This window comes from Echiichthys vipera (assembly GCF_963691815.1).
Source record: "Echiichthys vipera genome assembly, chromosome: 6".
In the NCBI taxonomy this organism is placed as follows: domain Eukaryota; kingdom Metazoa; phylum Chordata; class Actinopteri; order Perciformes; family Trachinidae; genus Echiichthys; species Echiichthys vipera.
In genome coordinates, this window is record NC_139831.1 from 9,138,047 (window position 1) to 9,161,043 (window position 22,997).

The 22,997-nt window shown below is 41.5% G+C and overlaps 1 protein-coding gene across 1 annotated transcript in view; it reads right to left on the minus strand.

The window, feature by feature from the left end:
* drp2 (dystrophin related protein 2) overlaps nt 1-13,342 on the minus strand; it is a 65,822-nt gene extending 52,480 nt beyond the window's left edge. Inside the window, exons 1-2 of the mRNA XM_083915589.1 lie at nt 13,225-13,342; nt 4,130-4,286 (exon numbers count right to left, since the gene is read on the minus strand). Coding sequence (XP_083771715.1) covers nt 4,130-4,286; nt 13,225-13,271 — 204 coding nt within the window. The 5' untranslated portion in view covers nt 13,272-13,342. The remainder of the gene's footprint in view (nt 1-4,129; nt 4,287-13,224) is intronic.
* Between the last annotated feature and the right edge of the window lie 9,655 nt (nt 13,343-22,997).

The window sequence follows — 22,997 nt, forward strand, 5'->3', positions numbered from 1 at the left end:
GCACAAACTGACAGCCCCGAAAATTGGAAAATACGGTGGAAAAGAAAACTGTACAGAACCAATTGCGTGTGTGTGTGTGTGTGTGTGTGTGTGTGTGTGTGTGTGTGTGTGTGTGTGTGTGTGTGTGTGTGTGTGTGTGTGTGTGTGTGTGTGTGTGTGTGTGTGTGTGTGTGTGTGTGTGTGTGTGTGTGTGTGTGTGTCTAAACCAGTTCCAGGTCCTGAGATACATCACCCACAGCTACAGTGAGCTGATTTACAGAGAAACGAAAGAACATCCAAAGCATCCCAGGTGGCGTTTTTCCAAATACTCCTTGTCACACAGGAACAAGGATCCAAAGAACATAGCTTTTACCCTCAACACACTCTTCCAAGTTCCCTTTAATGCATTTATTTGAATCGTTATTGTTTTCTTGATTTGAATAGCATGGCAGCTCATTGTTTTATTCCAGAAAACAAAAGAATCAAAAGCTTCATCAGCCAATATGTAACTATTGCCTCAGATTATTCTTGTTGTCTGGAGCTATTTTTGAAGAAGAACAATCTGTATGGCTCTAAGAGTAACACACACACACACACACACACACACACACACACACACACACACACACACACACACACACACACACACACACACACACACACACACACACACACACACACACACACACACACACACACACACACACACACACACACACACACACACACACACACACACACACACACACACACACACACACACACACGCCTGCTGGGCAACTCCTGTCTGTACCAAGTTTATGAGAGTCTCCCCCATCACAGCACACACAGGGCTATATAACGTGCCAATTAAAAAAGATGTCATTGGAAAGACTTCTTTAATGACATCCTGGGATTTTTGTTATTGTCCCACCAGTGGGTGTCTTTAACACACAGGAAAGACATTTATTTTCTTGTGATCTGCCCTGTGAAACAAAAGCTACTGACATTATATTGAAAGTAGCTCAGATGATTCTGTCAGCTTGTTAAATAAAGGGACTTTTAAAGAGATACTTTCAGCACGTTAGATAAAGTAGATAGCGGTCTACATGTGCCCAGTTTGGAGAATCAGACACAGAAGTTGAGAAATGTACTGCTGTGGACAGGGGCAGCCGCAATACATATTTTAGCCACGTAAAAAAAAAATCAATATCACTTCAAGTGTAGACTAGATTTAGAATATTTTCACTGCTTTACCTTGCTGCCAGACAGCCCTTCCTGAAGGGGAACTGAGGCTGTTACATTGCTTCAAAGGCACCAAACTCCTTTGACAAAAACAGGAATTATACCTCGCAGAACATGGAGTTGCTGGTCTACCACTGCCTCGATCTGTTAGTGTGTTTGTGTTATTCCATGAATTTGGTGAATCTAAACTAATCCTTTAAAACACCAAAGTCACACAGGGATAAAATTACTGTTTTTGTCAAAGGAGTCCGGTGGCTTTGAAGAGAGCATAGATAATGACTTCAGTTCCTCATTGGAGAGGGCTTTCTGTCGCCATGGTAAAGCGGTGAAAATATTCTAACATAGCGTACCATTAAACTGATTTGTTTTAGGTGGTTAAAATAGGTTTTGCTGTGTAGTCCCATCCACAGCAGTACATTACTTAGCTCCTGTGTCTGTACTCCTGCCTGCTTCTCCAGACAGGGGGCGTGCCGGCCGTCATCATAGTGTAAGTAATACACTGATTATGGATAAGTACTTCTTAAAACTCCACTTCCAAAAAATCTGAACTATCCCTTTACCCTAAAAAAGAGGTCTAATCAGCCAAAATAGGGGACTACACTTGTGTGGGTGTGCAGAGCCTTTCTAGACTGAAGGAGCATCCCCACCAGGCAAAAACACTTCAGTGAGAGTGACGAAAATGAGTAAGAGACTGGAGGAGACGGGGATAATGAGTTGAATCCCTGTATACTGGTTAAAGGTCCTGCACATACACACAGAAAATTGATCTTTGCACAGAGCATCACAGTTACAAGTCTGTCTGCTCCCGACAAGCTGTGGCATCACACTGACATATGGGACACACTGGGAAGTATTTAATCATTTTTTAAATTGTGTTTCACTACATCATCAGAAACTCTGGATGCATTGTTGAGTAACTTGTCAGTGTCATTCTTAATTTCCCTGCTGGGAATCAATAAGGTTTTATGTTATTGTATTGTATTCAGGTAACGGTGGAAAAACATGCAGATTTTTGTCTCTGCTCCTGTGAGGTCTTTGCATAATATACCTGAGATGCAACCAAGCCAAAAATCAATCAAGCAATCTCTACACGCCAACACAGACTTGAATAAAGAGCTCCAAGAATCCAGATGTAAGTTGCAAATTGTATAATAATTATTTCAGATGAACTCCTGTCACCTGAATCAGTAGATGAACCAGTAAATCCAATTAAGACCCTGGGTTTTAGAAAAAAGTATTGGTTCTCTACTCTCGATATGAGAATGAAAGTATTTATTGGAAAGATAAACAAGCGCTGATTTGTGCTGTGATCAATAAGGTCTCATTCTCTGAGTTTGCCCTTCTGTCCACACAAGCGCTTCAAAGGATTTACAAGCCAGTTCAAATCACTGTACCATGAAGGAATTATCTGACAGCAGAAGGAGGTGGCTCACTCTGCTTTCAGCTAATGATGTTCCCTAAAGCCATGAACTTTAATACTGTGAAAAATAAAATGACTATCAATCCTATCAGCCTACCATTGGGTAATTAGAAATTAAATACACGGTAAAAATGCTGGTTTGTAACCTTTTCTTTGTAACACACATCAACGTTGACTGATCACCACCAGAAACTGACAAAGACATGCAAAGTGAGGTGAAACAAATAATCCTCATGTGGCTCAAAGTCGATCAACACTTTAATTTAACTCTGAATTTATTCATTTATAACTGTGCAGATTGTGCGCTGTGTGTGTGCTCTGTGCGTTGCGCTTTTTCCTGCTGCAACTAATCCTCCAGACCACAGCGGGGAATAATAAATGGAGTCAACCTGTCTAGTTCAATAACTATCAGACGACGGCCAACTGCTGGACTGCAAAATACAAAGCTTTTGAGCTTAGTTAAATGTCTTAAATAAAAACTCTCTTCTGCCTTATTGTTCAGTCTAGAGCTGCAAGGAATAGTTGGTTCTTCAAATTATCTTGATGATCGATTCATTGTTTTAAGTCAAAATTCAAGCAAATATGAAAGCATTTGATGGTTCCAGGGATGAAATCACTAGTCAAGAAAACACTGAGTGCAAACTCATTCTTAATTCCCGTAAAGTAACAGTGAAGCTTTGCATACTCCAAAACTATTTCCTTGTTTTAAATCGAGGGGAAGAATAAGGATTTTTACATGAAAGTTATTTAAACAGAATATTGACATAAGACAAAACTGAACAACTAACACAGGGACACATATTTAGAACTAGTCAAACGAATACTAAAGATAATAATAATTAATGATATGTTATCTGGGAGTCATGATTATTTAAGCATCCATTACACCACTTATTTTCTGTGCATTAGAGTTGCTTCTTGGCTGAACTTGATGAAAGCAGTCTAGTAGTCTAGTGTTGACTCAGGCTGGACAATAAACTGAGATTTGATCAATATCTGTGATATGTACAAAAAGATGCTAGCAAAGACTCTCTGTCTCCGTCAAACTGAAAAAAAAACATGCAACACATAATACCCCACTGCTCCTTGTGCTTCTTTACCACTTCTCTACCATGTCAACCGTCTCCAGCGACAACAAATTCAGCCACTAAAAACATCGCCTCCCAACCTCAGGCCTCTCACATATTGATGACAGAGCCATCACACTGCACAGACCACAGCACGTGACTCTGGGCACACCCTCAATCTATTCTTCACAGTGCTGCCATATGGATGCAGATATGGGACTTTAAAGGGCACTCTGTACTGTAGCAGGAGTCTCATCCCTTCTGCCACACAAAGAGTAAATGTCTCTTTGTACCTATAGACTGAGTACAGTACATGTGTGTATATGAATGGGTGCATATAGATATACTGTGGATTTCCCTTAATATATAATAAAAGTGTCATTCCCCTCAGTGTTTGCACTGGATGTGTCATATAAGAAGGTATCATTGTCCACATTACCTGGTGGAACTCCCTCTGGTGCTGGACGGCCCCAACGTCCCCTCCTATGGGCAGCTGCTCCGAAAGCTCCTCGTCCTTGGCTGTGAGCCATTCTATGATCTCCTGCAGGGAGAGCTGCAGCTTCCCGCTGTTGTCAGAGAAGGCCTCTAGCCGCACCCTGCCGAAACACACACACACACGCACGCACGCACGCACGCACGCACGCACGCACGCACGCACGCACGCACGCACGCACGCACGCACACACACACACACACACACACACACACACACACACACACACACACACACACACACACACACACACACACACACACACACACACACACACACACACACACACACACACACACACACACACACACACACACACACACACACACACACACACACACAGACACACACACACACACACACACACACACACACAGAGATGAGAGTTCATGGGCGCACACAAAGGGCCCATAATGTAACATAAATATTAGCCCAGCAGATAGCAGAGGAGGAAGCCGAGAGACTTCAAAAGGACAAAAGATAATAAATAAGAAGCCCAAGAAAGCACTACTGAAAAGCTCATAAGATGATCCCGCACCGTGTGTGTGTGTGTGTGTGTGTGTTTGTGCTGTGTTGACCATTGTTGCTTGGGTTTTATTGTGCGCTTATTTGTGAGTGTCTTGTGTGTAAAGGTCAATGTTTTCAAACCAAATCATTATTCCCTTTTATCGCATGTTGGTGTGAGTGCCTGTCTGTGTGTGTGTGTGTATGTGTGTGTGTGTGTGTGTGTGTGTGTCTGTCTGTCTGTCTGTGTGTGTGTGTGTCTGTGTGTCTGTCTGTCTGTGTGTGTGTCTGTGTGTCTGTCTGTCTGTCTGTCTGTCTGTCTGTCTGTCTGTCTGTCTGTCTGTCTGTCTGTCTGTCTGTCTGTCTGTCTGTCTGTCTGTCTGTCTGTGTGTGTGTGTGTGTGTGTGTGTGTGTGTGTGTGTGTGTGTGTGTGTGTGTGTGTGTGTGTGTGTGTGTGTGTGTGTGTGTGTGTGTGTGTGTGTGTGTGTGTGTGTGTGTGTGTGTGTGTGTGTGTGTGTGTGTGTGTGTGTGTGTCTGTGTCTGTGTCTGTGTCTGTGTGTGTGTGTGTGTCTGTGTGTGCGCGTGCGTGTGTGTTCACGGGAGATAGAGCTGCAGTTTATCACCACTAATGTTGGAGAGAGAGTGTGTAGAATTCAGTGCTTCACTTGTGGTGTTATTGCTTCAAACAAATACAAATATCACACTGACTGAGGTGTGCAGAGAAAAGGAAGTCCCTGTCCTCAGTTGTGTCCAATGTTTGGTTGCATTGCCAGAATAAATATTTAAGTACTTTTCCCCACAACAGTGCCAAGTTCTCAAAAATGGTCCATGTTTTCATGTTCGACTGGCCTTAGAAAGATAATTCAATTCTTGTCTGTCTGTAGCGAAGGAAGAAGTAGTGTGATGTTAAAATAGAGCACTGGTTCTCAAACTGTGGTGCTTGTACCAATGGTGGTACTCAAGCTCTTTCTGGTGGTACTTGAAAGACTCTCCAAAATAAAGAAGGAAACATTAATAACTTAATAAATATAATACTATCAAAATATTACAACGTTTCGAAAGAAAATACTTAAACTTTTAAGATCCATGAAATGTAATTTAAAATGGGTTAAGCATTTCCTGTAATATTTTTGTTTCAATATCAGCCTGTTACAGAGTCATGTTCATGAGTCACAAGCTAAACTGTGATGGCAAGAGAGCAAGCAGAGGTAAAGGAAGTAGAGAAGGGTCATTGCCCCACCACTTTATGCCCCTGGCCCGGTTTGGCATTGCGGCTGGTGTAATCCCATCACAAGATGGTCTCTATTGTGTTTGATTTCATAGTATGTTGTAGCCTGGTAGCCTGGAGAGCCTGTGCGGCAATGTGTAATAAGGTTTGTGAACATTTTAACACTTATATAATTTTTCATGCCAACACCAGGGGAACTCTACTGTCTAAAGTCATCACATTGCGTTAGTCGAAACATTTTCTTAACATAAACAGGTTCATTGTTGGGTGTTGGTGAACTTTCATGCAGCTTTATAAGCTAAGCTTCATTATCCATGGTGGCAGTGCCCCATAAGTACATGAGAGAGATGCAGAGGAACGAAGGGAAGAAAGTCTAATTTCAAATCAGCTGCTGATCAAAAGGTGAATTATTACTCTTAAAAATATCCATCAACTAGCTTTTACACACTTGTTGGACACTGTTGCTCTTTGTTTGGATTTGAAACAGTAACCCTCAAAACGTCATGTCTCTGCAGGAGAGTAGTAGATACTTGCTCCATTAGTCTCTGACATCAATATGAAGTACACAATTTAATGTGAACTCATTATGCCAGGAAGCAGGGTGCCATATTTGCCTACAGCCATCACAACCATGTCCTTTTGTCGAAGCAAACCCATTAAAAATTTCAGCAATAGGAGTTCAGAGTGAGTGTAAATGAATCTTTGGGCCGCAGGTGACGATAATGCTCCACTGATTCTGATCAATGTTTGGAAAATGAATGATTAACACACCCCCAGTAGCACAAGATCAGAGAAGGACAAGAATGCTTCCACAACAATTGCCTAATTACATACAAGGTCTTCCTGCTGGCCCCATCATATACAGCAAAGCTATTAAGCCCTTATTCCACCTGTGAGCTACCCCAATCATCTGATCAAGGCCTTTCATCTGCTTCAGTTTTAAATCTAGAGGCGACCGTGCATTTGCAGTTGTGAGACCCAATCTTTGAAACAGCCTCCTTCTTCCATCAGCTGAATTTGTGGTTTGTTTAAAGCAGCTGCTTAAAACCAATTTAGTTTGGTTAATTTATTTTGGTTGTGTGCTATATATCATGCACGTGTGTATTTATGTGTATACTTGTATTTATGTGTATTTCAATACTATATGTGAAGCACTATGTTACTGTGTTTTAAAAGATGTTTATACTATATTATGTTATATATAATATATATTATATGTACAATTCTCAGTCATACGTCTGTGTGAAGGTGCAGGTGTACTGGCACAGTTAAAGATGAAATTTTAAATCAAAACACAACATTGGAACTTGCTTTCACCATTAAAATGATCAACAGGTTCGTAATACCTTGATTAACACTGGTCAACTACTGAATCTACTGTTTTATGATGCTGTTAAAGGTCTGTGAACACAGCATTAAAACATGCCAAGTGACAACAAGCCAATTGTGATGATGAAACACAAAAAAGCAAGCAGACTTTATGGGATCATGAAACATTGATCAGGACGTCCGTCTGACTTGTCTTCCTTTCACCTCCATGCAGGTTTGGTTTGTGGGTCTCCAAGTAAATAGAGCTAATGTAAAAAGCATGTTTTTAGTTCTCGAGCGCTCATTGTTCTTTGCAGCTCCAACAGCACGGTGTTTACATCCCTTGGGGATCTGATTTACTCTGTACAAACCTTTCAGCATGCCTGGGTACAGTGTGTGCTCGTAGAACAGACATTGTAGCAGTCCAAAACAGTCCAACAGCCTCTGCAATCTGTGCAAGACCACCTCTGATGGACCAGTTCTTTTCACAGCTTCGATCTCGTTTAATTTCAAGAACACACACACACACACACACACACAACGTGGCAAATCATCAAATTATTCATGTGGCTCCTAATTCCCCATTGGTTTGTTTTATCATTAAAGGGCTTTGCATCAAAGGTTGCTGGCGCCTCACAAGTCATGAAACTGTGATTGCTTCTTTATCAATATCTTCATTTCCTTGTTTCCTTTAGATGGTGTGAGACATATGACGTCAATGGGAAATCTCTCAAGGAAAGGATAATGAGCGTTGCATGAGTCTTGACTTCATTATTAAAAAAGAAGTCACTAATTAAAGAATTAACTGACTGCTACTACATCTATTAATATTACAGTATGCAGTGATACGGTGAGACTAAGCAAATATGTACAAGGCATCCTGGAATAATTCTGCCTTTTTTTTGTTTTACCATTAAGTAAACCACTCAAAATAATTATCAGGCAGCAGTGAAAGTAAAATCCTTCAAGTTTCAAGGTTTCATCGTACCCAAGGGTACATTTTTTATGCAGACGGGATATTCAGAGTTCCAGGGTTAAAACAAGACACAACTGAATGATTGATGATACAGGACCGTACACGCGCACATGCTTTACCATTACTTACCTCTGTAGCAGCATTGGGTTTTCATAACTATCATTAACATGTAATTGGAGCTCAATAAGTCCTGCAGGCATTGTACTGTAATTTGTCTTGGAGCAATGTGGGCAAAGTGGAGCACAAAACCACCCAAAGGCACCTGACTGAGCTTGAGCTGCCTGTGGAGGGCGCTAGCAAGGGAAGGAGAAGAAGAATAGAGTTGTAGGTTTGACAAGTACCAGGAAAAAATAGCAACAGCAGGCAAGAATTGAAGTGGACGAAGAGCCAAAAAGGTATAGACTGAATGACAATAAAAGACTTTGAATGAAGAGCATATCAACGGATTTATCGACTTGTAAATAGAGATAGGAACATTGTTGTAATGACTAAAAAGAGGCCGAGACAAAAACACGCTCAGAGGTCTCCCCTGGCCTCAGACATACGCCGAGCGTGGGTGGGTGGCTCTCTGCAGTTATCTGAACCATGCGGCAAATAAATTCATAACATACCACCGAGACACCCACATCCACTTCGGTGGGCATTCATTAGATGCAAAACAGTGGGCACCTCATGATGTGGCACGACAGGGATCTCAACAAAGCCTGATATTGTTACCCATGCGGTGGCCGCTGTTATCGGCTAAGTAAGATATGAAATCTGTTTGAAAAAGTCATATTTTGAACTGACTACTCACTCTGTGCTATTGCTGTACACTGGCAGGGATTTGTGACGATTCAGCATCCAAGTCTCGTGTGTTTGACTGCAAAATACAGCTAGTCTCAGTGGAAATGTGGTTTTATACCATCGCTAACGCGGTCAATCTTCGTTCCTACCCTCACCTATGGTCATGAAAGTTGGGTCATGACCGAAAGAACGAGGTCACGGGTACAAGCGGCCGAAATGTGTTTTCTCAGGAGGATGGCTGGAGTCTCCCTTAGAGATAGGGTGAGAAGTTCAGCCATCCGTGAGGAACTCGGAGTAGAGCCGCTGCTCCTTTGCGTTGAAAGGAGCCAGTTGAGGTGGTTCGGGCATCCAGTAAGGATGCCCCCTGGGCGCCTCCCTAGGGAGGTGTTCCAGGCACGTCCAGCTGGGAGGAGGCCTCGGGGAAGACCCAGGACTAGGTGGAGAGATTATATCTCCACACTGGCCTGGGAACGCCTCGGGATCCCCCAGTTAGAGCTGGTTAATGTGGCCCGGGAAAGGGAAGTTTGGGGTCCCCTGCTAAAAAATGCTGCCCCCGCGACCCGACACCGGATAAGCGGATGAAGATGAGATGGGATGACACTAAAGCGAACGTATGCTGAGCAGGAGCAGTGTTTTAAAAAACACAAACATGAGTACATCCAATTTAGTTGATGTTAAAGGTGTAGTTCAAGGGGTTTTGGGGGAAATGTGCTTTTTGGTGCTCTAATAAGCTATTTCAAGATGCCACTATCTTGTCTGTGCTGTAAATATACAGTAGAAGCAACATCCAGCAGCTGTTTATTAAGAACAGCAAAAAAATAGAATGGAAAAAGAGCCAATGACAACTCCCTACAACATTGTTAAACGGGGTGCTCATTTACTTGTATTTGGGGTTTCTACTAGAACATGTTTACATGCTTTAATGTTTCTCATACTGTCTACCTGTACCTGTATTCACCCTCTGTATGAAACACTCTGATTGGTCAGTGTTTCCGGGTCTTCTGCATTTGCGCTCTCAGTGTCTCTGTACCATCATTCAGCCAGACTTTAACGTCACTGTAGCACAATTACACAACCATTAAAAAAAAAGTTTTCTCTACTGAGTAATGACCTTCAAATTACCGAAACCACACTCTCATACTGTATTTTCTGACACAGTAGTTACAGATGGCTGAATGACTTCAGCAATACACTTTGAATAATAAATGTCTCTTTTACATATATTCATAATCATTCAGCTGTGATTATGATAGACACGGTGCAATACATTGTTGTGGTCCACTTGTTTGGTGCTATTACCTCAACTTGATATAGCATAACACACAGCAATAAGGAGAGCATGTCTACATTTTTTTGCCACTGGCATCAAAGCACTGTTAACACATGCTACACAGCTGGTGAGTGTGGGTGCAGCGGCTCACTGTGTAAATGTTTTTTTTTCCTACTTTCCATACAAGATGCCAAAAAAGTGATCAAGTCCCTAACCTTCTGTTATCAGTGCCGAGCCCAATTAGCTGAGCGGCACCGTGTCACACTAATAAATTATCTGTGCCACTGCCATCTGTAAACATTTGGAGAATGCATTTTGTGTGCCGTTTACTTCTTATCTTAATTTGTTCAGTTCTCTGGGTGCTTCAACATAACAATCAAATTTCGGAGAGGGGACTCTCGGGATGAAAATTTCGGTCTGTTCACCACTTTTTTATTTTTTAAACTATTGTTTGGATTGGCATGGCATTTTGAACAGATAAGGGATCCTACTGACTTTTGCTAGAGGACCACCAGCAGGTCAAAGTTTTCACTCATCCAGGGAAATATCTCAACATCTACTGGACGGATCAAAACAAAACATGGTGCGAACATTCACCATGAATGTTCCAAGATGATGAATTCTCAATTGATAATCCCCCCCAAAAAAAATCTCTGCTAACACGTCAAATTAGGATGGTAAACATGGTAAACATTATACCTGCTAAACATCAGCATGTTAGCATTGCTCTGTGCCTAAGTGCAGCCTCACAGGCCTGCTAGCAAACCTGTAGACTCTTGAAATGAGAACCAAAGTACCACCGAGGAAGTTTAATCCATTCATGTATACTAAAGAGTATAATGTACAGTAGTTTAAAAGGATAGAAGGAAGCAGCCATGACTTGGAACAGAGCCTCAGCCACCTGTCAATCAACTCCAGACAGGCCATTATAAAGCCAGTCGTCTGCACTTGTCCAGCCGCTGGCAATGAACGCAGTCAGACGTTTCCTCTGGACGGCACTCACCCTCAAGGTTAGACAGCTTTTCAGTGAAGCTCTTTCTCATTCATTCTTATATTCTTCTTTCTTCTACTCCTCCCCACTCTCCTGCATCCCATCGCTCCTCTGTGATGATTTAATACCAGCTGTCTGCCCTCTCTGTCTCTCTCTCGCTCTCCATCAACTCCTTCCTTTATTCCTCCCTTTCTCTCTCAGCCTGATGAAGTCAGAGTGCAGCTCTGGTATAAACAGCCACTGCAGGCCATCCATAGTGATCTCATTACACGCGACTGCAGGGGAAACTGTCTTAACCAATTTCACAGCTATCCTTCCTTAACCTCCCCCTCCCGAGATACATCAGGGTCAAGTAAGCAATTAAGAGGCCAATTGTCTAAACAGGATGCTAGCTGAATTGAAGAAACAGAAATGATGCGACAAGCCTGGACAGTTTCCAATTAAGCATTAAAGAAAAACATGAACGCCCTCTAATTGTTTTGCACTGGCAAATCTCTCGTAACTTGTGTAATGGCAGCATTAACCCATTATATCAATAAATAATAAGCTGACTGGTAGGAGTACGGAACTATACATTATTGTGTGATGGCACATTATTAGACGAAACATTTTTAATTGCCTGAAAACTGACGGTGAACAGCAAAGAATCGTTGGAGGAAAATATATTATGATATATATATTTCCTCCTATATATATATATGGATCATCATAAGGCTATATTTCCCTGTGCGACTGTCTGGATATAAACATACACATATTAGCATAATGCCCCCGAACAGATTCAATAGCAAAATGACTGTTGCCACAGTGATTAAAAGTGCATTTCTCACTTATTATTCAGGTAGAAAGAATACTAGAGTCTTTATAAAATAATAACTTGAGCCAAAAGCTCTCAGGCTCATCTAAAAGAGGCTTTTATTAGTCTACTTACACATCTGGATAAACTGATCAGGCGGGCCGGCTCTGTGGTCGGCATGAAACTGGACTCTGGGGTGACGGTGGCAGAGAGGAGGACACTGGACAAACTGCTGGACATTATGGACAATGGCAGCCACCCCCTGCACACCGTCATCAGCAACCAGAGGAGCCTGTTCAGTGGAAGGTGCCCCTGCCCAAGTGCAGGACCAACAGGCTCAAGAACTCCTTTGTCCCTCAGGCCATCATCCTTAATAACTCCTCACTCCTCAATAAAGAGGACCGAAGGGAAGGAGTGGGAGCCACTCACTGTGCAATTAATAATCTCTTACATACCTGGACACTTATCTTCTTCTTTTTTGTGCATTAATTTTATCCACCACTTAAGTGCAATAATTTAATCTTACTGCTCATTTCTGTCTTATACAGTCATACATATTATATCTTATACATTTCCTCTACATTTAGCTTATCAGATTTCATTTTCCGTGAATTTTATTTTACCTGTATTCTTACATCTACTTCATGTATATTTGATATTTGTTTATTGTTTACTGTTTATTGTTTTTTGGTTCATTGGTTATCTAATACTGTATTTTTTTATACCTCCCTTGTGTTTTTGTGAGCTTCTGGAAACTCAATTTCCTTGCAGGAGTCATCCCAAAGGGATCAATAAAGAGAAGTCTAAGTCAAAGTCTCTCTAATTAATTTACAGTAACTGGGTTTAGTGAGGGATGTGCTTCCACATTTGGTAACTTTCAGTTTTGTGTTCCACAGAAATGCTTCGAGGTATTCTGTAAACTCAGTGAATCTTGGTTAAACATTGTGTTTAGAAAAAGACAGCGATGGCTAGCTGCAGACTGAAAAACGGAAACTGATCAGACAGTTCACTGGAGAAATGATCTTTACCCTGACAGAGCTATAATAGAAATCAACATTTTCATTGAAACAGCCAACTCGTGGGTAGAGAAACACTGAATGTTCACTCAAATGCAGCAGCCTCCTTCTCTCTGAAAACATCCTTCCACATTGTTACAGTAAACCCATATGGATGTCCTCTTACCGGATGTTGTGGGACTTGCGTTTGATCTCGTTCCAGCAGAGGTTCATTTCTCCTGTTTGGTGCGAGCCGCCTCCTCTCAGTCTCCTGCACTCGGTCCCCTCCTCCTGCCCCTCACCGTCCACTGTGGACTGGCACGGCACACAGTGGCATCCCGGCCACGAGGGCCGCCCTGCAGCTAAGGACAAAGAACACAGGTGAGTATTAAGTCAAATGATACACTCTTCTTTGAATCGAGCCTGCTAAAAATTATATTTTGTTCAGATATATAAAGCAAATGAGGGTAGGATGAGAACATTTCTGTCTTTGTTGGCAATCATCTGTCTGGACACTGTGTCGCAGGATCCAGGTAAGTTACTTTGCAACATGAACAGAGTATTTCTACTATATACTAGAACAAAAGAGAGTGACAACCAGAGCAGTAAAATCCTACATCATGTTCTTAAGTATTTCATATTTATTATAGTTTCTGATAAGCCTTCAAACTCATGGATCTGTAACTCAAACTTGCCACCACCAACACAGCAGCTTGCATTGTTTTAACGCAGCTGAACGCCCACTCAGAGTGAGTGGGCAGAGAACATCAGACACGGTGCCAACACAATTTTCACTGGGATTGTCTAATTTCTCCATTCTGTAAACAAAATTTACGTTGTGGCTTTAACCCATTTTTACATTTGAGCACTTTTATGCCAAACAACTCAAAAACAAACAGATATTCAGTTTCTCCAAGTTACTGGAGAAAAGTATAAAAGTCTACTGGACTACAAACCTTGTCCTTGAAAAAACATTCTCTGTTTTGGGGGGTTAGTAGGCCACTCTAAGTTATTTTGAGAATTAAAGTTACCCTCTTTCTTGAATAACTTACATAAAGTGATGGATGCACACTCATATCTGTACAGTGAATATGAGGCTACAACTACTAGACTGTTAGCTTAGCTTAGCGCAAAGACTGGAAACAGAGGGAATAGCTAGCATGACTCAGTCCAAACACTATCAACTAAATAATTTATTTCTTCTTATTTAGTTGGTAGTGTTTGCCTTTGTTAACCTTCTGTTTAAAAAATGGTGTTATCAGCTATTTTATGTGTTCAGTCAGTTAAGTTTGTTCTGTTCTGGTCAGTTTATCCTAAGTTATTATAGCTTTAATAACTACCTTTAAGTTCTCATTAGTTGACCTATTTTATGGGCACAAAACTTTGCTGCATATTTGTCAATAGTTTGTTTCCCTTTTGAGTCAATAACACACTCTTTTGAAAAGCCATCTGTGACTCCTCATGCCTGCCAGCTCGGTCCCTCACCGTCCCCTGCTGGCTGCCTTGCTACTCGATTCAAAATGTCAAACTATTCATATTTAATATAGCAGCAAGGTCACTGGTAGCGGCTAAACTACAGACCTACATTCATGAGATGACGAGAAACATGACTTAAAGTGGATGAAAGTGTTGCTCCATGGCTACTAGATATGAAAATAACCAACTTATCTGCTAACACGCTTGTTTCTGCCGTTCCCAAGAGGCAAAAAAAAAATCTGTGAACGCAGGTTTAAGTCAAGACCTGAGCCATGAAAGAGGAAACCCGGGGACACTCCTTAACATTACTAACCTCTGTAGTGCAAGGCAATATTATGAACAGTGGACAGAATATGTGATGTGGTGATGGACCAGACGAGTCCTGATATTTCTTAAACAAAATTGTCTGAACACTAAATCAGTAAAGGATACATCCACCGGTCTACCTCGGGGTAATACACCCATCTCGTTAAAGAAAGCACAATGTAAGTGTTCAAAAATGAAGAAGTCTAGGCAACAAATCAGAGTCAAATTGAATAACGCTGTCCTGTGTGAGATCTGTGAGACTCCAGCGGTTTCATCCCATTATTCCATTCCATTAAACTCAAGGAAACAAACACAGACAGAGAGCCTCCTTTTTCACAGACTTTAAGAGTGAGGGGGCATGTGAGGCTAGACTTGAAGAGGTGCAATCCCCTTGATGGAGCTGCGGGGAAAAATTGGCAGCCCATGTACACACACACACACACACAATCACACTATAATAACTGGCAGAAGAAGCTTTTCTCGGTTCACAGGTCATGATAAATCTTGTGTTTGGTCACTGGGCTGTCAGAGGCTTCATGTCTTTTCAGTACATTTCACAACCTTTACTTCAGAAGCAGCTGGGCCTCTTAGCTAACACCTTCAGCCAACATATACACACACACACACACACACACACACACACACACACACACACAAACCCTAACAGTATAACCAGGATATTCCCTTGTGCTTCGTCAGAAGGCTCTTATCACATTTTTTTTTAAGCTGGCCAATCCGATTATTCCCTGCTGGAGGGCTCAACCTCTAACCTTTATGGCAACAGTCAGCTATCCATCTATGCCAACACACACACACACACACACACACACACACACACACACACACACACACACACACACACACACACACACACACACACACACACACACACACACACACACACACACACACACACACACACACACACACACACACACACACACACACACACACACACACACACACACACACACACACACACACACACACACACACACACACACACACACACACACACACACACACACAAATATTAGTTCTAACTTGTGATTGCAACTTTTTGTTGTTTTTATATCACCACAGGTACTTTGAAATGTTTTGTGTTTTATTCAATTTGCAACGATTAGTTGATTAATCGATTTGAGCTATTTTTAAAGAAACAATGGCACAATTCTCTGTTGTCAGTTTCTCTCTGTTTTATATCATTGTAAGCTAAATTAGACATTTCAAGTGATTACCTTGAACTTTTTTATAAACAATTTAGAGGAGGAAAGTGTTATCTTAAAAACAATGAGAAGAGCTCCAGCACACTGTCGGCTTAATGCTAAAATATTCGCTCTCACAACATGTTGGTCTTTCTGACCTTCGTCAGGTATAATTATAAAACACCTTGTGACATTTTATAGACTAAACGATTGATCGATTAATCATGAAAATAATCATAAGAAGAATCAATTAAGACTATAATCATTAGTAACAGCCCTAATATTACTGGGATGTGTAAAATGTTGGTTACACATTGTGTTTTATTTCACTTTAAAGGGGATAATGTTGTGCAGATTGTACTTTGACTGTAAACAGACATCTATCATTGGGTGAAGGATCATACAAATTGTATACAAATATACCTATGTGACCTGGACGAATGAGAACATTCACAGGCATACAAATATACAATTTTTTTCCAATACTTTTTTTCTGCTTGGGACCATTAAAGGGTTAACAAACTCGTCACCTCTGTCTGAGTGCTTCTGTCTCGAGCTCAGGTGGTTTGTCTAAAACAAATTGAGCCTGAAATGAACCGGCAGAAAGAACTTTTGTTGCAGTGTCAACATCGGACAAAACGACTCCCCAGATTAGACGGAGAGAAAGACTTTCTTTCATTCATCTCCTTTATTTATCGTCATCCTCATTCCTCCTTTTCTGTACATATTCATTCATCTCTCTACCTCTCTAGTTTGTTCTACAGACCGCCTCGCCTCAGATTGGTTGGAAGTTTTTTTTTTCAGTTTCACATGAATCATCACCATCTCGTTCCCACTCCTGTCTCCCGTTATCTCTCTGCTTCCTTCCCCTCCTTTTCTTCCTCAGACAGCTCCTGTTAGTGTAGGTGAGTCATGAATCAGCACATCTCTCCCACTCTCTCGCTGTCTCCCTGCCTTCGCTGGCAATCAGAAGTCACGTGTGACTCTGCATATTTTTAGCTCTCCCAGGACCTCAAGTAAGCTTTAAAAACCTCTAAACATAATAACTTAAACGTCTTTATAGTCTGTGTACAGATTTGATTCACTTCACTGTGGGAATTCATTACAGCTGTGACTGTGAATAAAACATGAAAACGAGGCAGCGGAGGCTCCAAATGACAATGATGTTGAAGACCAGAATGGTAGCGTGGTTGTTTGTTTGCTTTGGAAAGCTGCCTCTTCAAGATATGAAATGAAATTGAACAATGACAGCCATCAACCACATCAAGAGGATACCCGGTGGGTGAAAGATAGCTCCCAGAAAGGTTTGTTCCTGGAGTGAAGAGGGAACTCAGTGACAGACCGCGCTGACGGCCACCTCAAATCTCTCCTCTCCCTCTTCAACTTTGTCTCAGATCGACTGGCAGGCTTTCATATAAAGACAAACAAACAAAACTCATACATCACTGCACCTGGAGGAATGTATTTATAAACTTGCATGGATTTCTTTTTTTACATGAGTTTGCCTTTACCGCTGCAAGACAAATTAAAAGTCCATCTCAGCAGGGAAATGATGTCCACAAAAATCCTGTCATGCAAATGTCTCTATTATCTCCGTCTTGTGGGCACACATCTGCATCATTAAGGCATGTGACGGACCAAAGTGCAACACTTTAGTGGGGTCTGTCTCCCGCTTTAAACTTCAAAAAATGAGTCAAGCTTTAAACATGCATTATTTACGGCCTTGATCGGATGTGGCGTTGCTCAGTCAAGCGCGTGTACTGCGTGTTTTCCCAAAGATGCTGAAAAACCAGCAGAGATTTCAATGACATGCCACAACGTGACACAGACAATATTCATCTTGCTGCTATGGCTACAGCTCTCACTTCCATGTCCTCATGACTGTTTCCTGCAGAAATCATAGCATACCACTTTTGTTTTTTAAACTGCCAAATGATGTGAACAACGCTGACAGAATATCTGCCTCTTCTTCTCTGTTTGACAACTTGAGCCAAGGCAACCTGGAAGGACATTTTCAAGTCAATACGTGAATCTAAAATCAAAGGAGTTGAAGATGATAAAAGACGGCACAAAGAGCTTTGCTGGATTTCAGAGTAAAAGAGAAAAGACAGTTCAGATAAAGCACCACAGGATCAAAGCCACCGTACCGCCACACCATGTCTACTCATTGATATTAATCTGAAGGAATCAAGACTCTAGCAAAGATATCCCTGAGAAGCAATACGATAGCTAAGACTTACACCCCTTACTGGAGCTCTGCAGATAAATGCAGCTCTCTCACAATGTGCAGTGCCTACCTTAATAGTACAGACTTGCCACGCCGTTATTCCAGTCTCAGACTTATGTTGTTAAACCTGTCTCTACTGGTAACCGAGTGAGTGGTACACTGTCTGTTGATTGGCTTGGTGTTGAATCCAGAGATAAATCGGGCATGCAGCGATATAAGAAACAAACAGGGAGATGGTGACAGGGAGGGAGAGGGTTTGGGGGGGAGGACAGACAAGGCATGGGGAGAGATGGGTGACCTAATAAGCAGAAACTTCTCTCTTAGTGAAAGACTTCTCTGTCCTTGTGCATTCCTGCTCACACCTACATGGGCCCCCACTTCTCAGGACTGAGAGGAAGAAAAGGCCATCTGCCTGGTGTCCTTCGACCCACGCACACACTCTGACCAATTCACACTAAAAAAGCAATAATAGTTCTAGGAACAGCCATGATTCAGAGAAAAATGAAATACTTATTTTACTCCTACAGCAGAGGCTTGAATTGCTATAACATGTTCCCAGAGTATACACAATTAATAATAGAGAGCAGAAGGGTCAAAGCCAGAGTGGCATAGTGACAAAAAATACAAAAAGCAAATGTGCAAAGCATGTGCTCCCAAGCAAAGGAGGAAAAGTGATGTTCAAAAAGATAAAAGTCTGATGAAGATTTATGTTTTTAATAATATTATAACAATAATTGTATTACTCAGCCTAAAACATCTTTTCTTCATAGAGTTACTGTGCATAGGGAAAGAGACACCTGTAAATCAGTGGTTGAGCATCACAACCTGCGTGTAATTTACTTGTGTTACAATCAGAGTTTTATCCATTCGGTCCAATAACATTTGAAAAGCCTAAAAGAGTTGCATGATAAATAATGAATCAAGTAAGCTGAAGCGCTAAGCCGAAGTAGCCGGCTCGGCCAGTGGAAGTCTCTAGTGTGTTTTCTCTATCCCAACCTTGTGGAAGTAGTGCCGATCATGTTTTTGGCTTCATTTGCCACTGAACAAGTTTCATAGGAAAAAATGGGGCCCTGCCTAAAATCAAATGAAATGTTGTATCCAGTCCTCTAAACAGCATGTTGACTTTACCACTGTGAGCATGTTAGCATGCTGACCTTCGTATTTTGCTCAAGGCACCTCTAGAGATACATTAACTATTTTACAAGACACACTTGTCTGAAATGGCAGCATAGCGTAGTTAACATAAACCATCCATCCATCATCTTCAACCACTTGTCCCTATCGGTGTCGCGGGGGGGCTGGAGACGATCCCAGCTGACATCGGGCGTGAGGCGGGGTACACTCTGGACAGGACACCAGTCTATCAGAGGGCACATAGAGACAAACACAGACAGACAACCATTCACACTCGCACTCACACTCACACTCACACCTACGGGCAATTTAGTCATCAATTGACCTTAACACGTGAATGTCTTTGGACTGTGGGAGGAAGCCGGAGAAAACCCACGCAGACACAGGGAGAGCATGCAAGCTCTACACAGAAGGGCCGCAGCCAGGATTCGAACTTGCTGTGAGGCGACAGCACTAACCACCACAGCACTGTGCCGCCCCTAGTTAACATAATATATTATGAAATTTCTAATTAACATTCAGTAAACACCATTAACATACAGCACACATCGACAGGACGAGGCAATATTTGGAATCTAACATCTGAACGCCCGATATGAAAGCAATGTTTCCAAATCAAGTTCATCTTGTGAAGGGTTCAGACAAGATTCTGGGGACACTGAAGATTATTCCTCAACATCAACCTTTTAAGCTTGTGACTACTTAAACCAAGGCATTTATGGCCTTGCATGAATTGTGAAGACTTCAAGTGGACTTTAAGTTTCTTAGGATTTGTGGAGGCTTAACGAAGTGACAGTGTCCAATATCTCATGAAGAAAAAAGAAAAAAAGTAGAGAACAATATGGATTTTTTTTTTAAATTTGTGCAACAGAAATACATTTTCCTTTATTCCGAAAATAATTGTGTGACCCCTTAAGGGGGTAAGTCGGGAACCACTGACATAGATGATAGCTACAGTATTAGTAACAGGCGAAAGCATTTTACAGGTGTAGACAGGAAGTTCAACATGTCCTTTCTTTAACTTACTCAACTTCTTTGGGATAAAAGGGAGGTATATACACTGGAGATCAAAATACTGTTATTTTGTATTGTTCAGAATTTGATAGAATATCCGTTGTGAAATACAACTGTTGTACTAGCAATATTACAGAACAGTAAAAGTAGGATTTAAAAATGAATAGGTAGTGATCATTTTGAATCCTTTAGCCATAAGAAAACATTGTTTAAATCTTATCTTCTCACACGATGGTTACCGTTCTCTAATTTTGCTTAAGGTTTGTTGGTTATATGGCCACAGCAGATATTCTATCAAACAACAATATTTCAGAATAAATCAAGTAGTAATACTTTGTTTCATATATATATATATATATATATATATATATATATATATATATATATTGCAAACACATCCTTCTGTCGGTGGGCTTAAGCCAACAATGATTTGTAATGCTTTTACACCCACAATTACAAACACTTAACAGAAGTGATGAAGCCATTATTCACTGTCCAAAAGAACTGGCCACCACTGATATGGACACCCAGCAACTTAACGGATGGGCTTCACCAAATGAGCCGAGCACTGATTTAACTTCAATAAATAAATCCTAAGCCAACATTGACTCAGAGTATCAGTGTCCAAGAGGCCTGCTGGTAAATAGAGGCATGCATTTCTGTGAGTGTGTGGGTGAGTGTGTGGATGCATGTGTTTCCTGGCTCTTGGCTTGGTGCCTGATGGGGGTTAGACCACTGCCTCCCTGCTGCTCTGTCCCGCTGTCCCACAGCCCCTCAACAGCCACCAGTTAGAAGGGAAAGGGGAAAACGCATGCGCACACACACACACACACAAACACACACACACACACACACACACACACACACACACACACACACACACACACACACACACACACACACACACACACACACACACACACACACACACACACACACACACACACACACACACACACACACACACACACACACACACACACACACACACACACGCACACACACACACACGCACACACACACACACGCACACACACACACACACACACACACACACACACAAGCTCTCAGTCCCTTCTCTGCTGCTCATGCAGGATGAGTGAACTGAGCTTCCCCTCACAGCTGCAACCGTCACACACTACTGGAGGGACTGGAGGAGCTCCAATGACACAGCCCACACGCATATTCACATAGGAACTTTTCAATAGGCATGCACAGATACACACACTTACTGTAAGAGACACTACATCACTACAAACTACACTCCGCACCCCTGCTGTGCGCAGGCAGCCCTCAAACTGTTACTATTCCCCCCTGAAACATAGTCGCACTCTTCCCAAGCTTGAGTCCTTTTGTCTGCAGACATGTGGCACAGTGATTTGTGATTGGAAGCCCCCAACAGAACAGCAGGAGAACATTGTCATGCTTGCAGAGTTTTGCCCTCCAACTGCATATTTCATTACCCTTCCTAGTTTATTATCTTTTCAATGACAAAGTAATTTCCCCCAGGAGCAAACATGGCATCCACACACTTATTTATATTTACATGGTGCCGTTTTTTGTTCCGCGAAAATGGCTTTGAAGCAAGGGCTGAAATGAGAGCTTAGCTGATATTAACATCATTTCTGCTGGAGGTGGAAGTGGGGAAGTGTTATTTGAACACTTTATAGGACACTCATTGTGTTGATTCTAGCATCAGGTAAGTAATGGTTATGTTTGTCATTCAACTGCATGGCTTGTGAAGTGCTCCCAGATCAGCATTGAAGCATCAACTGACTGTCGGAAAATATTATTCTGTGACAGTTTTATGTGTATGTAGTGCAGCAATCGTTCTTATAATGTAGACAAATACACTGGGGTATTTATCCACACCAGGATCTGAAATTATCTTTTTTCACTGCCTGCCACTGTGAGAGGCAAGGACATATTCTTTCGTCTGATATATTTACATAAAAAACATGCATGGTAAATTCACATTGAAGGGTACTTTAGAACAACAAGGGCTGTCTGAATGCACTATGAGTTTACGAGGTGCACCTGAATGCACTATGAAGTCCTGTCGGAGACCATACACTTTACCATTTGTTGTTTGTTTACATAACTGACAGAGAAGGTAAAATGTCAGATTCAGGTTAAATCTTCGGAGTCATATGTGACTTCTTTCCCTAAACCTGCTTTACAGTATTTGTTTATGGCTTCTTGGAGCTGTGCAACAATTAAGTGGGGGCAAGAAAAAACGTTCCCTATAACAGGAAGAAAGAGAGCAAAAATAAAAACACAACTAAAACCATGAGCTGAACAACACGCCATCCTACCTAAACGAAAAGACTAGGTTGTTGCCAATAACTCCCAAAATGACAGAGCCTCAGAACTGTTTCAAAACATAACATTTGCAAAATGTGATGCTACTCATTTATAGAAAGAAGTGTTTGTTTTGGAAGCATGCTAAAATAATCTTTTCACTTGCTTGAAGAAAACAAGACTAATAGACCTCAATAGTAACCGAAAATTACTTGATGAGTTATTTTGCGGTTTGCCCGAGTAGTCTTTGCTTCAAAGGGCAAGAATAGATTAGGCCAAATGTCCACTTTAATCAGC